The 12,664-nt window shown below is 43.4% G+C and overlaps 1 protein-coding gene across 25 annotated transcripts in view; it reads right to left on the bottom strand.

The window, feature by feature from the left end:
• Positions 1 to 12,664, bottom strand: part of ZBTB20 (zinc finger and BTB domain containing 20) — a 730,245-nt gene that overhangs the window by 2,940 nt on the left and 714,641 nt on the right. For all 25 annotated transcript variants that reach the window (XM_072964827.1, XM_031681015.2, XM_072964854.1 and 22 more), the window contains one exon: positions 7,931 to 9,535. In XM_072964827.1, the coding sequence (XP_072820928.1) occupies positions 7,931 to 9,535 (1,605 nt within the window). The remainder of the gene's footprint in view (positions 1 to 7,930; positions 9,536 to 12,664) is intronic.

The following is a 12,664-nucleotide window of genomic DNA, read 5'->3' as shown; positions in this document are numbered from 1 at the left end:
TCTTGGCGGGTGAGATGAACTACAATAAGGTGTTTCCATCTCTCCCACCTCATGGCTGACTGCCCACTGGAGGCACCCACCTCAGAGAAGAAAGTCTGTCTATGCTCTCTTCTCTAACCCAGCCCAAAGCTCAAAGCCTCTGAAACTCTCTGGGGTAATATTTCAACATCTGGACGATGCATCAGGGTAGGAAATCAAGTTCTTGAGTCTGAGTTAACTGCCATTTAAAATATGTGCCTTGACTGTGTTTCCACTTTTTCCATCGTGAAACAGAAGAGGTTTGATGTGTCGTGGTGATAATGGCGATGAAAACAATCAGCAGGTACTACGTGCTTAATACGCGCCAGACTCCGGGTTAGCGCTTTATGTTCGTGATCTGTTTTATGAAACTTTAACTCATCAGAAAGCTTTTTTGTTGTGTTTGTAAACATGAAAAATATGGTCTGAAGTACAGGATCCTAAGACATGGCTGTTTGGTTTAGAAATTACTCCACAAATTTCCAAACCGATTTCACTGATTTTTGAACTTCTTTCCTTTAGTTATTTACTAATGTTTTGGCCGAGTTCCTTCTCCTCTCTCCTGTCTTCCAATTTCCTTTCCCTTCTTTCTCACTGATGAAACAACATGAGCCCTAGGACTGCAGGATGAGAAGAGAAGGGTTTCACTTTTAGGCTAAGATTTGGGAATTTAGGGAAGCCTTGTTCTTAAATGAAGAGTTCAGTCTATGCGTGGTGTTTGTGTAGGTAGGTTGTTTGTTTTTCGTTTTTTTTTTTTTTTGAAATGAGAGATTCCCTGAGAGAGACAGTCATGCACGTTATTTTTAGTTGGAACGTTTCTGTCAGCTGTAAACATGCTTGAAACTCAAGCTGGTCTTTGTCATCCTCGTGCTTTTGGTACACTTTCTAGAGGCTGTGATAGGCCGGCCAGCTAGCTTTTAAAACAGGTCCACCTGTCACCTTTAATGGGAAGTGTGCCTTCTTAGGTTCCAGATGGTATTTTGGCTGCTAGGAAGTTGAAACTTTGTCTGTGTTAAAATGCTCTTGCTGTTTGGAACTTTTGCCTTCTTAGAGCGTATATTTCCTCAAGGCAAGGTCACTGATGATGGCTTTTTATTTTCACACCCTTCTAATCTGACTATCAATGGATTCTTCACAGTTGTCATCTTTCCCTCCATAACATCTATGTTTATGTCATTTCTATGCACATAGCTTTGGTTGGACCATCTATTACCCCTGTGACACTGGGCTTTCTAAGTGTTTCCATCTCTCTGGGTTTGTTTCCCCTTCTGTAAGTGAGGAGTTGGACCAAGCACTTGTCATGTCCCTTTGTAGGTTTAGAGGCCTTCTCCCACTGTGGCCCACATCCCTGATGACTCTGGTCTAGGCCTTGTCAACTCATGACCTGAGGGTGACCTGCTTAAATCACTCAAGGCATCAGCAGTTCCACATTTTAAATAGGACAAAGTGTTCTGCCACAGAAAAACAGTGTGATAGTTAATGAGGAAAAATGTTTGCAAAGCACTTGGGAGCTCCTTAAAGGCAAGTGCTCTATAATTATTCAGGTGCTGTGCTGGTGGTTTGTGGGTTTTCCAGGAACTGTCTTACTAAATGGGCTGCATTTTCAGATTAGTCAGGTGTAAACAACTCATTTCTTTATGTGTGGATCTGAAACAGTATCACTCACTAGAAATGTTAATATTGTTCTCTCCCATTATTTTCCTGCATATTCCTTATAGTCATTCCCAAAGGGCTTTCAACATGATACATGAAATGGATATGGTCGTTGACTGTTGCTCCCAATGTGGAGAAATGAAAAGTTAAGATGATGCAGTGGATGGCTTTCCAGGTCTGAGCCTCTGGCCAGAAATGCCAAGTCTGATTTGTTAGAGAGGGACACAGAGTACAAAGCAGACACTAGAATTAGACACATGATGGGGAAACTCATATAAGCCCCCTACACTTTAACATGATCTGTTTTGGGGCCATACAGATGCAGGAGTCAGATATGAATTCCACTTCCTTGGCTGGATGACCTGGGCATGTTACTTAACCTCTCTAAGCCTCAGTTTCCTTATCTGCAACTTGAGAATAATACAGTAAGTACCTGTCTTGTGAAGATGTTTTGAAAATGAAAGAGAGAGAAAATACTCTGCACAGCGTATGTTATCGCTTGAAGAAAAATTCAACTGTTCCCTTCAGCACAAAGGAACTGGTGATAAATGAAGTCAACTGAAAAATGACTTGTGCGGCATGGGGAAGCCAACACAGAATTTAAAGAAGAATTGTTTCAGATAATCAATAAAGCAAGTGATTATACTGCAGCTATGCAGTTCAGAACTAAGGGTCCAGTCTTTTCTCAGCCATGTATGCTCATGGAAAGAAGTGGCACCATGAATAAAGTATAAGCAAATGGCATAGAAAGAGGATTCCTTAGCAGGCAACAAGTGAGTTCTGGAGGCTGAAAAAACAGACAGCACGTGGGGGAATTGAAGAGGAGGCAGCATCCTTTACAGTTCCATGGGTGGAGAGCAGTGAATGCATGTATTTTCCCCCATTTTTGGATGCCTGCTCTCTAAAGCATCACTCTTCAACTCTTTCTTGTGGACTAGCACTGATACTTCCTCTACCATGACTGACAAGAAAAAGAAAAAAAGAAAAAGAAATTTAAGTCTTGCTGAGAAAATAATGTGTTTATGTATATGTCCCCTGAATTAAATTCACCGGGAAAGCACACTCACTTATTTGAACATTCATTCACTGACTCAACAAATCCTTGTTAAGCAGCTACATATGCTAGCCTGTATTCATCTTTAGGTTTTAAAGCAAGAAGTCCTAAGACTGAGTCTTAAAAGAAAGTCCCACCTTAATAGCACTGCCAGATAAACTACCTGGCACCCAGTTAAATCGAAATTTCAGATAAACAATGAATTTCTTTTAGTATAAGTATGTCACAAAATACTGAATGGGACATACTTACACTAAAAAATACTTGTCATTTATCCAAAATTCAAATTTAACTGGGCACCTTGTATTTTTGTTTGCCAAATCTGGCAACCCTATATCTGGTAGTAATTAAATACTCTGAATGCCATCTTAGTCTTGTTATTATGTGTGCAATTTTGTTATATAGACAAGGTCAGAACAAGTAGAACATGGTATCTGAATTAGGTTCAGATTCTTGGAGAAGGTACTTAATATATAAATGTGCAAAGAATTATTGCATTATTTCTAAGGAGCTACAGCATACAATAAATAGACAAGTCTGGAAAAATAGGCCACTTTTCCTTTTGGGAGTGATTAGACGTCATTAGAGAAGGATTCAGTTCCTTCATTTATCAAATATTTCTTGAATGTTTATTATGTGTAAGGTATTATGCTAGGTATATCAACACATAAGATATATATTTCTCTATATATCATATATATAATTATATATGAACCTTATTTCACAAGGTTTACAGTCTAGTAGGAAGGGATTAAGACACCCATATAATGATAATGCAAGTCAGTACTGTTAAGTGCCAGAGGGGCAATTTGCCAGGGAACCTGTGCATATAAGAGAGATATTTGCATGCACAATATAATTAATGACTATAAAAACCATCTGTTGTCCATAACTCTGGTTTACTTTTTCCAAGCACATAGATTCTCATAAGTGGGATTTTGGAGAGCCATGTTATATAACAAAGGCAACCTGAAACCATCCTCCTCCAGATCACCCAGGCTATCTAGGGACATGACACCCAACTTCGTGTGAGTCAGGGCTTGTCAAAACGCAGGGTGCTGGGCTCCATCACCAGAGTTTCTGGTTCGGGTCTGATGGACCTGAGAAACTGCATGCTGCTGCTGCTGCAGGGTCACACCCTGAGAAACACTGCTTCAGCCTTAGCTCTGAATTTTCCCTGTTGATTGGCTTCCACGTCCACAGTCATACCGAGGCTTAGCCTCTGTCTTTCCCTTCCATCCCTTTTCTTTGACTTCTGCTTTTTCTCTTGGGAGAGGGCATGGAGTCCATGCCAGGATGGTTTGTGTTATCTTCTCTTTTTCTCAAATTCTCTTGTTTTCATATGTGTCCTTGACTCTTGTTTTCCTTCCTCACAACTTTTATGAAATGCAGTAAAGCAAACCTAAGAAACTCCTAAAGAGATGAAGTCCTACTGTGGTTTGTTTGGCAGTAGATAGAGTGGTTTAGTGAGAGATTTTCTTTAAAAAAGTCCTTAAGGAATGGGAAAAAAAAGTTCCTGCTGTAGAGGAAGTTCAAGGGACACCCATTGGGTATCACATTGCTTCAGTATTTGAATTCTAGTGAGGAAGGAAATATGTTGAGAGTTTATTACTCAGAGACTGGAGATAGAGCAAAGAAACTCATTATCTCCTGAGAGGAGGGGGCTAAAATAATGATGAATTTTTTTAAAAAGACATTAAGTGGTACTTTACCTTTTATGAAAAGCTCTCACATGCATAATACCTTTACAGCTACTCAAAAGGCAGGAAAATTATTATTTCCACTTTAAATTCAAAGGAACTGAGGGTTATGAAATTAAGTGGTTTGCTTAAGGTCACACAATTAGAGGAACCAAAACTGAACTCAAATAATCTAATTCCAGTATAGTCATCATTCACTTATGTCCCTACTCTAAGTTTCAGGGTTATAATCATCATGGAATATGCTCTACAACCAGAGTTATTTTGGTTCTCGAAGGCAGGGCTTAGCTCCAAAGTCAATATGATGGACTACTTATTTGTCACAAACATGTCCCTTTGATGAACATGTGGATCATTAACACAGTTACACAGAATTTTATTTAGAATCCAGATCTCAGAATGGATTTTCTGCAGTTGTTGAAAGCGAGTATCATTTACATTAAAACTTGGAATTACTAAACTGCACAGCCAGTTGCCATGCATAGTAGCTGTGATGCCAAGAACCTATGTTTCTTCCCTATTCGCTCTGTCAAGCTACTTTATCTTGGTAAGATTCTTTTTGGTTAGACTGTAGGTAAGAATATAGAATTCATGCCTCCTCTTCTAAGAACCCCCAGTACTTTCTAGAATCTTTTTAGACCAACATTTGGCCTTTTTGCTGTGGATCTGTGTGATTTCCACTGGGCTCCTGTAAAGTCAGGAGGCCCCTCTTTTTTGATGTTTTCCCAAGAAATTGGAGAGAACTTTGTTTTGAAATGTAGGCCACAGTGAATCCAGATCCTGAGTTACTTCCATATGTTCCGGCTGTCTCACCTTTTGAAAACCTAGACCAATAGCTCTTAAACTTTGTTAGGTATAGACTCCTTCATGCAGACAAAAGTCTTGATAGAGAGATGGCCCTGCCAAACTGCCACTGCCAAATGATTCTGGGATGAAAGGGAAGAGTGATGCTTCTTTTAAATGAAGTGCTGGAGTGAGATATGTCCATTATTAATTGTCCCTGGACACAGCCACGTTATACACACCAATAGGAAAACCTTCATAATTTACTGAGGACCTTCATAGTTAACTAGAGATCTGAAGGCTACCCTTTGAGCATAACTCAGATTTATAAAATGACTTGACTTGTAGCTTTTGTATCTCTGATGTCTAAATTTGCAAATCTGTTGCTGGTTTTCTTATGGGCAAATCTAGTTATTTGGGTTAACCACAGAATCCTTTGAATAAATGTGTTTACACACCAAAACACAATTTTCAGTAATACACTAAAATTTTTCTGTTGTAAAGTTAAAGCCTTATTTCAGTATGTGATCTCATAGAATGTGTAAACTTTCTATCTGCTAGGTCTATTGGAAGAGATGAACAGAAGGGCAGAATAGAAGTGTTTTTGGATCCAAGATGAGGAAAGTCAACTTTGCTTAAGAATATACTTCCACAAATGGTCTCTTTTTCCCCCTTAATCTTTAATTTGATTGGTTACAAAATAGCTGTTCAGAGGAGGAAAAGACATATAAACTATGTGAGAGCACTCTGTAAACCATAAATTGCCATATAAATAAAAATACAATTATTTGATTAATTTACTAAGTAGTGATGATACCCATCTCACATGGAAAACTTCCTTGATTGATCTCAGGGTATCAGTGCATTCACATTTACCCCAAGTAAACGCAGTGACTTACCACTACCCGATTTTCTTCCTAAATTCAGTAGTGAGTCACTATGTTGTTTTGGAGGTATGAAAACTATCATCTTTAAGAACAACTGATTTGTATAAAGGCACCTACATGGATTTACATACTGTCCTGACTTAAGCTGAACTGTAAAGAAGGAAAAATTCCCCTTAAGTCATATTCTATTTCAGTTGTTCACCTCCATGTTGATTTGTTTGTCACTGTCCTTCTCTCCTACTTCCCAATTTAAGTTGATCTGTTTTACATCCTATCCCTTGGCTATTCCTGCCAGCTGATCTGAGAAACAAGGTTGCTTTTAGGATCTAACTTGTTTTCATGTATTATAATTCAAGTATGTAACTTTCTCCCTTCAATTTATTTGTCATTTAGCAAGGATATTCTAGAACTAGAGGTTTACCAGAAGAGTGACTCTCATAAGAGGAATTTCAAACACTGTGATCATCATTGGGGTAAGTGTCTTCAGGTAGTAGAGAATCCATGTGAAGTCATATCAATACGTAGTCCCCTATATGGAGGAGTGTCTGTGGAGTTCCCACTTCTTGTCTGGTTTTAGAACTAGGAAAGGGCTCTGGCTGGGAGGTCAGGAGATTTTGGCTCTATAATCATGGACTCCAGGGATGAAACACCATCTTGCCCAGCTACTTACCTGATGATTGAATCCCCTCTATAACATCCCTATAAAATGATCACCCATCCTCTTCTTGAACACCCCTAGTTATAGGTACTCACTGCCTTTGGAGGCTATCCATCCATCTCACAGCACCTCTGCCTGTTAACAAAACTTTCTCTTTAATTTAAGTGAATCTCCTTATAGCTTCCAATCATTGGTCTATTTCTACCTTTTGAAACCAAACAAAACAAGCTTAATGTTTCTTCCCTCCAAACCATTTAAACAATGCCAATAGTGCAAACTACAGGTACCCTTTATAAAGTGCTTATTACTAAAGTGGGAATTGCTCTAAGAACTTCATATATATTAATTCATTTAATCTTTAAAACAGCACTACAGGAAAGATGTATCACTATTATCCCCATTGTATAGATGAGGAAACTAACATATAGAAAGGGTTCAGTGATTTTCCCAAGCAGGCAAAGGTTGGTAGGCACTTTCAGTTCAAACCTAGGCACTGCCCAACATCTCTGGCACCTTCAACCATAACTCAATGCCATGACTTCACACCCCTTCACCATCCTAATCATACTATCCTGAGCATTACCAGTTAGTCTACTGCCTTTTTAAAAGGGAGTACCCAGAACAGACTGTGGTCTCTAGATGTGGAATATAGAGACTAAATGCTAGAAAACAGAGCGAGTCCATCACCTGTCCTCATTTCAGGGACCATAAATGCAGCGGCCTCTTCAAGCTGATGGTTCAGATAAAACTTACTACAGACTAAAACCCTTGCCCCTGTTCTGCCCATACGACTCCGGTCTGTAAAATGAGGTGATGAGTATGTGATCAGCAAGGATTTTTCCAGTTCTAAACTTCCAGGATTAAAGAATAGATTTCAACATTCAGTGTGTTTAAGGGATTTTTTTTCCTGCCAATTCTGTATCAGGCTTTCACATTTGGCCCTTGGGCATAAACAGTTTCTGTGATTTTGTCTTTCCCTGGGCAGGGTGCTTGGCTCCTGTGATGGGGCCACAGCTGGGGTTTCCAGAAGATGGCTTACAACGGGGTCTCCTTAAAATCTGAAAGATGACTCCCAACTTCCCCTCCACCTGTCCCGCCTCCCCCTTCCCACAGCCCCTTCACACCCTCCCCCTGCAGCCTGGCCTCCGGGTGGGGGGCGGGGCCTGCGCTCGCTCACCTGTGTGTACGAACATGTGCTTGACGTAGTTCTGTTTGGCGGTGAAAGTCTTGTTGCAGAGAGTGCACTCATAAGGCTTTTTTTCGCCCTGCCCACTGGCTGTGCTGTGGCCGGCGGATGGGGCCAGGGGCTGTGGCGCTGGCAGCTGTGCAGTAAAGGTCGACAGGCCGGGCTGGGACACTGTCACAAACTGGGTCTGCTGGCCTGCCAGGGGCTGTGGCAGGCTGAAGAGAAAAGGCTTGGGGCCGCTGCCCGCGGGCTGGGTAGTGAAGAGGGCCGGTAGGTAGGTGTTGCCGGCTGTGCCAATGACCTGTGTGTTGCTGGTTAAGGTCAGAGGCATCCTCAAGTTGCTGGTGAGGGTTTCCGTCTGGCGTAAATAGAGCTGGGTACTTGGCAATGGCTGCCCGATGGACGTGTTGACCGAAGGCTGCTGCAGGACATTCTTGTCGGAGCTGTTGCTGACAGTGATCACCGTGTTGTCCACCTCCACCTCGTTGCTTCTTTCCGGGGAGGAGGCACCTGTCTCCAGCTGGTGCGGCGGCGGGACGCCCTCGGCGGGGGCTTCCGCGGCCTGCTCCGGTTGGGCGGGTTCGGCCTGGCTGTCCCGCACCACCCCGGGCCCGAACTGCTGCTCCACGGAGTCAGGCTCGGTGCCTATGGAGGAGCTGACGCCCGAGTCGAAGCTTTCGCCCTTGGGCTCACTCTCGGTGCCCTCGGCCTGGTCGGTGTCTTCTGTGCACTCCTCGGACTCATTGCGCTCCAAGATCTGCACCCTTTGCTGCCCGTAGTAGTCGTAGTCGTCCTCCATCTCCTGCTTGATGTGAATGTTGCCCACTAGGGTCTGGATGCGCACGGGCCGGGGTTGCTTGCGGCAGTGCGTTGTCTCGGGGGTGGTGGACAGGTAGCGCTCCATCTGCTGCGAGCGCTCGTGGATGCGTGTGATCCAGCTGGGGTCTTCCATGTGGTGGTCGCGGGGCAGGCCGAGCGCCGTCTCGTGGTGGCTGACCACCGCGCCGCTGTAGAAGGAGCGCTCGCCGCTGCCGTTCTGCATGGAGCAGGCGTAGAGCGCCGAGTAGATCCTGTCCACGCTGTGCTGTGGATGGCTCTGCAGGTAGCCCGACTCGGTGTCGCTGCTCTGGCCCGATGTGCCTGACTCGGGAGTGCCCCGTGGCGTGTCCTGGCCGGAGTCCTGGATCCCCGGGAACACATCGCCCACGTTCTGCGACACGATGCGCGTGCACTCATCGATGACCGTTTTGATCTGGAGGATGCTGGCGGCCGTGAGGATCTGCAGGGCTTCCGACTGCGAGACGCGCAGCACGCCGCTGTACATGAAGTCAATGAGCTTTTGCACCGACTGCACCGACACCACGGACGGGATCTCAATGTCGCTGTAGCCCAGCAGCAGCTTGTCCTGGAAGAAGGGGCTGCCTGCCGCCAGCACGCAGCGATGTGCGCGCAGCATGCTCCCGTGGATGCGCACCGTCACGTCACAGAAGTGGCCACGGTTGCGCTGCTCGTTGAGGGTCTCGAGCACGGAATTGCTGAAGTTGTGAAGGTTGATGCTGTGAATGCGCTCGGTCATCCCCTTGCAACTGATGTCACCTGGACAGCAAGACAGACAGGAGACAGGGCGCAGGTCAGAGCTAGCTGACTGCATTCCTAACACCCAGGTCTGAGATGGGCAATGCTCATGGCTCCTAGAAGCAACCCCCTGACAGACACAGGCGGGCTCTATGGCAAGATGGACAGGCTTTGCACAGGGGTCAAGCTGTGGGTATGATGTCCTATGGGAACAAGGCCTTGCATATTGTTCCAACAGTGCCCCAGCTATTTTGGGGGTACTGAATCCATATTAACCCCCCAGACCTTCAGCCAGAGTTGTCGATATAAGCAGAGCAGCCTAAAAAAACAGGTCATTGCCTGCTATTCCTACAATTCAGCGAATAAGAACTGAAAGGCAAACGGGAACACCTACTCTTGTGAAATTCCACCTCTACTTTAGATATAGGCTGAAGCCCAGGTCCTTTGGGAAAGCTTCCATTTTCCTCAATTTATCAAAATTTCTTTTTATGCACATACCACAACACTGTTTATAGTTAAATGAATTCCCTTCCTGTTAATTTATATGGTGCATTCCCTAAATCCACACCATGCACACAAAAATTCTTGAAAAATTCAACCCAGACTAAGACATCCATTGAACAGCTGCCAGCATGTTTTCAGTAAAGGGACAGGCAATCTGCTAGCTACAGGGGCACTTGCCCTCTGCTTTCTGTATCTACACATTCTTCTCATCATCTCTGACCACCTGTTTCTGGTGATTGTCTGTGATATGGTGGTTGTCCTTGTCTGAATTTTCTGGGGCTTAATAAAGAAGGAATGTTAAAAAGGTCAAAGATGGAGGCGTTGGCCTGGGAGACTGGAGTACACTAGGTGATCATATTTGCCATTCAAACTGGGCACTTTTGAGACTGAAAGGGAGCACCGTTAATAATTAGGTCAGGACAGAAGGAGTAAATACGAAGTGGGACGTATGATCACCTGAGGTAACTGGGTGCTCTACGCACTTGCTAGAGAAATCAAACAGCTCCCAGTAGGAAAGCACCACTCCACTATGTGGAGGATGTGGAGAGCCTGACCTGTTGTCACCCTTATTCCTCAGGCTGTGTAGACAAGGGATAACGTTGCTAACGTTTGATCACAGATTGAGAAAGAAAACAAGTGTCTGTAATACCAAGTCTTCCTATTTTTCTACTTCACGTCTCTAAGGAATCTAAAGAATCCTTCTCTTCAAAGCATTCTCCAATCAGATTCCCAGTCTTCACAACTGAGCAATCAGCTTGAGGGAGGCCAAGAAAGTAGGCTTTCAAATCAGGTGAGCCAAGTACGGGCTGTTGGCTGCGACCCAGGTCCCTGTGCCTTGTTGGAAGTGACCCAGAGGCAAGGGCAGGCACACAGGAGGCCCACCTCTTCAGGCTGTTTCTCCTCTGCCTTAGGAGAAAGGACCTGCTCAGGGAAGTCTGAGCCCCACTGGATTTGCTACCTTGCTCCACCCAATCTCCTCATGCTGTCTGAGCTCAGTTGGTGTGACCATATCCTTATATTCTCATTCGTTTCCTTTGTTCCCAACTTGACATTTAGTCAGTCTCACATATATCCTCTTAACTTAACAAATGCCTGTGGGCTCCATGTTCTCTTTCAGTAAAATAATTTGTGCAAATTTTTCATAGGAGAATTCCTTCTTGTTCTGATTTCCATCAGGCCTGACATGTGCCTAAAATATTTCATTAGCCTACTGTTTCTATTTTTTTCTCTTATGTAAAACAAACTGTCTTTGTCAGATTAAAGAATCATGGTGAATCCTCTATAACTGTGCTAATACAAAATACGGACTGAGGGGAAGGCCCCAATAACCTAGGAAGGAAATTTCAGGAAATCAGTCAGCAGCCTCAATTCCAAGGTCTTACTTGCTGAATCCCCCATACCATGATCATAATAACAAGAGCAAACATTTTTTTAAGAGTGGACCATGTGTCGAGTTCTAACTACTTCATGTATATTATTTCATTGAATCCTCACACCAATCCTATGATGTAGGTTAATATTATTACCCCCATACTTCAGATGAGGAAACCGAGGCCAGAGAAATTAAATTCACTCAAGGTCACAGAGGAATTGGTGGTGGAGCTGGCATTTGAACCCAGGGAGTCTGGTTGTACAGTTCATGCTCCTATCTGCTCCACTGTATTGCATGCTTTGTGCCTGAATGAAGTCTGGCCCTTAGGTGTCGTGGGTCTGCTGTAAAGCTGGGTGGAAACGTTTGTCCAGTAAGCCCTCCAGCTACTTCTATACCTTTCCACAAATTAGCACGCTGTTCATGTTTCTAGGCCTTGGGTCTTCAACATAGCCTCAGTCATTTAATAAAGAACATCTTTTTAAAACTTTATAAATGGAATAATGCAGGAGATACAACTTGTCCTGGTACTAAAATGTAGAGTTTTCTACATGCATTTTACTATCACCAAGGTCTCTTTCATTTAAGTACAGTGGTAATAAGCACTAAAACTGGTTGCATCTCTGATAAAATCACCATCTCTGAGTAGGATGGATTTGCTAAAAAATTTTTTTCCACACAGGTGAAAGCACACATTAAACACACAACTGCTTATATAGCACCAGTCACATCTGTGTCACTAAAGATGTTACATTTGACAAAGAGTTGTCTTCTTTCTGATGATTCTGGGAAGAAGTTCAATTGCAATTATCATAATGAGTAATAACCACTTAGCATTTTACAGTGTACAAACTCTTTCACACGTCACATCGCATTTACTCCTTACAACAATCCTGCATGTCTTCAGGACAGGTTCCATTATTACTACTTGATGTAAGAGGGAGTTGAGGCTAAATAACTTGTCCAAGTTTTACACAGTGAAACTGGCAAGTGGCAGGGTTGGGATTAGAACCCATGTCCCTTCAGGTCCTTTTCATCACACAGCACTGGATCACTGACCAGTGAAACTTTGATTGTCCAAAGACTGAGGGCCAACCTGATTCTCAGGACATAGAAGAAAAGATAAAGACACTGAAAGCTATGATGGAGGCTGCTTTAGAGATGGAAATGGTCAACAAGAGCTGTCATTATATCACACACCTTCACACACAAACACACACACACACACACACACACACAGAGTCTCATGAGAAAAATTCAAACCATTTGTTTGACTG

Source organism: Vicugna pacos, chromosome 1 (genome assembly GCF_048564905.1).
Source record: "Vicugna pacos chromosome 1, VicPac4, whole genome shotgun sequence".
Taxonomy (NCBI): domain Eukaryota; kingdom Metazoa; phylum Chordata; class Mammalia; order Artiodactyla; family Camelidae; genus Vicugna; species Vicugna pacos.
The sequence above is the reverse complement of the archived record's forward strand: the minus strand, read 5'-3'. Positions and strand labels throughout refer to the sequence as shown.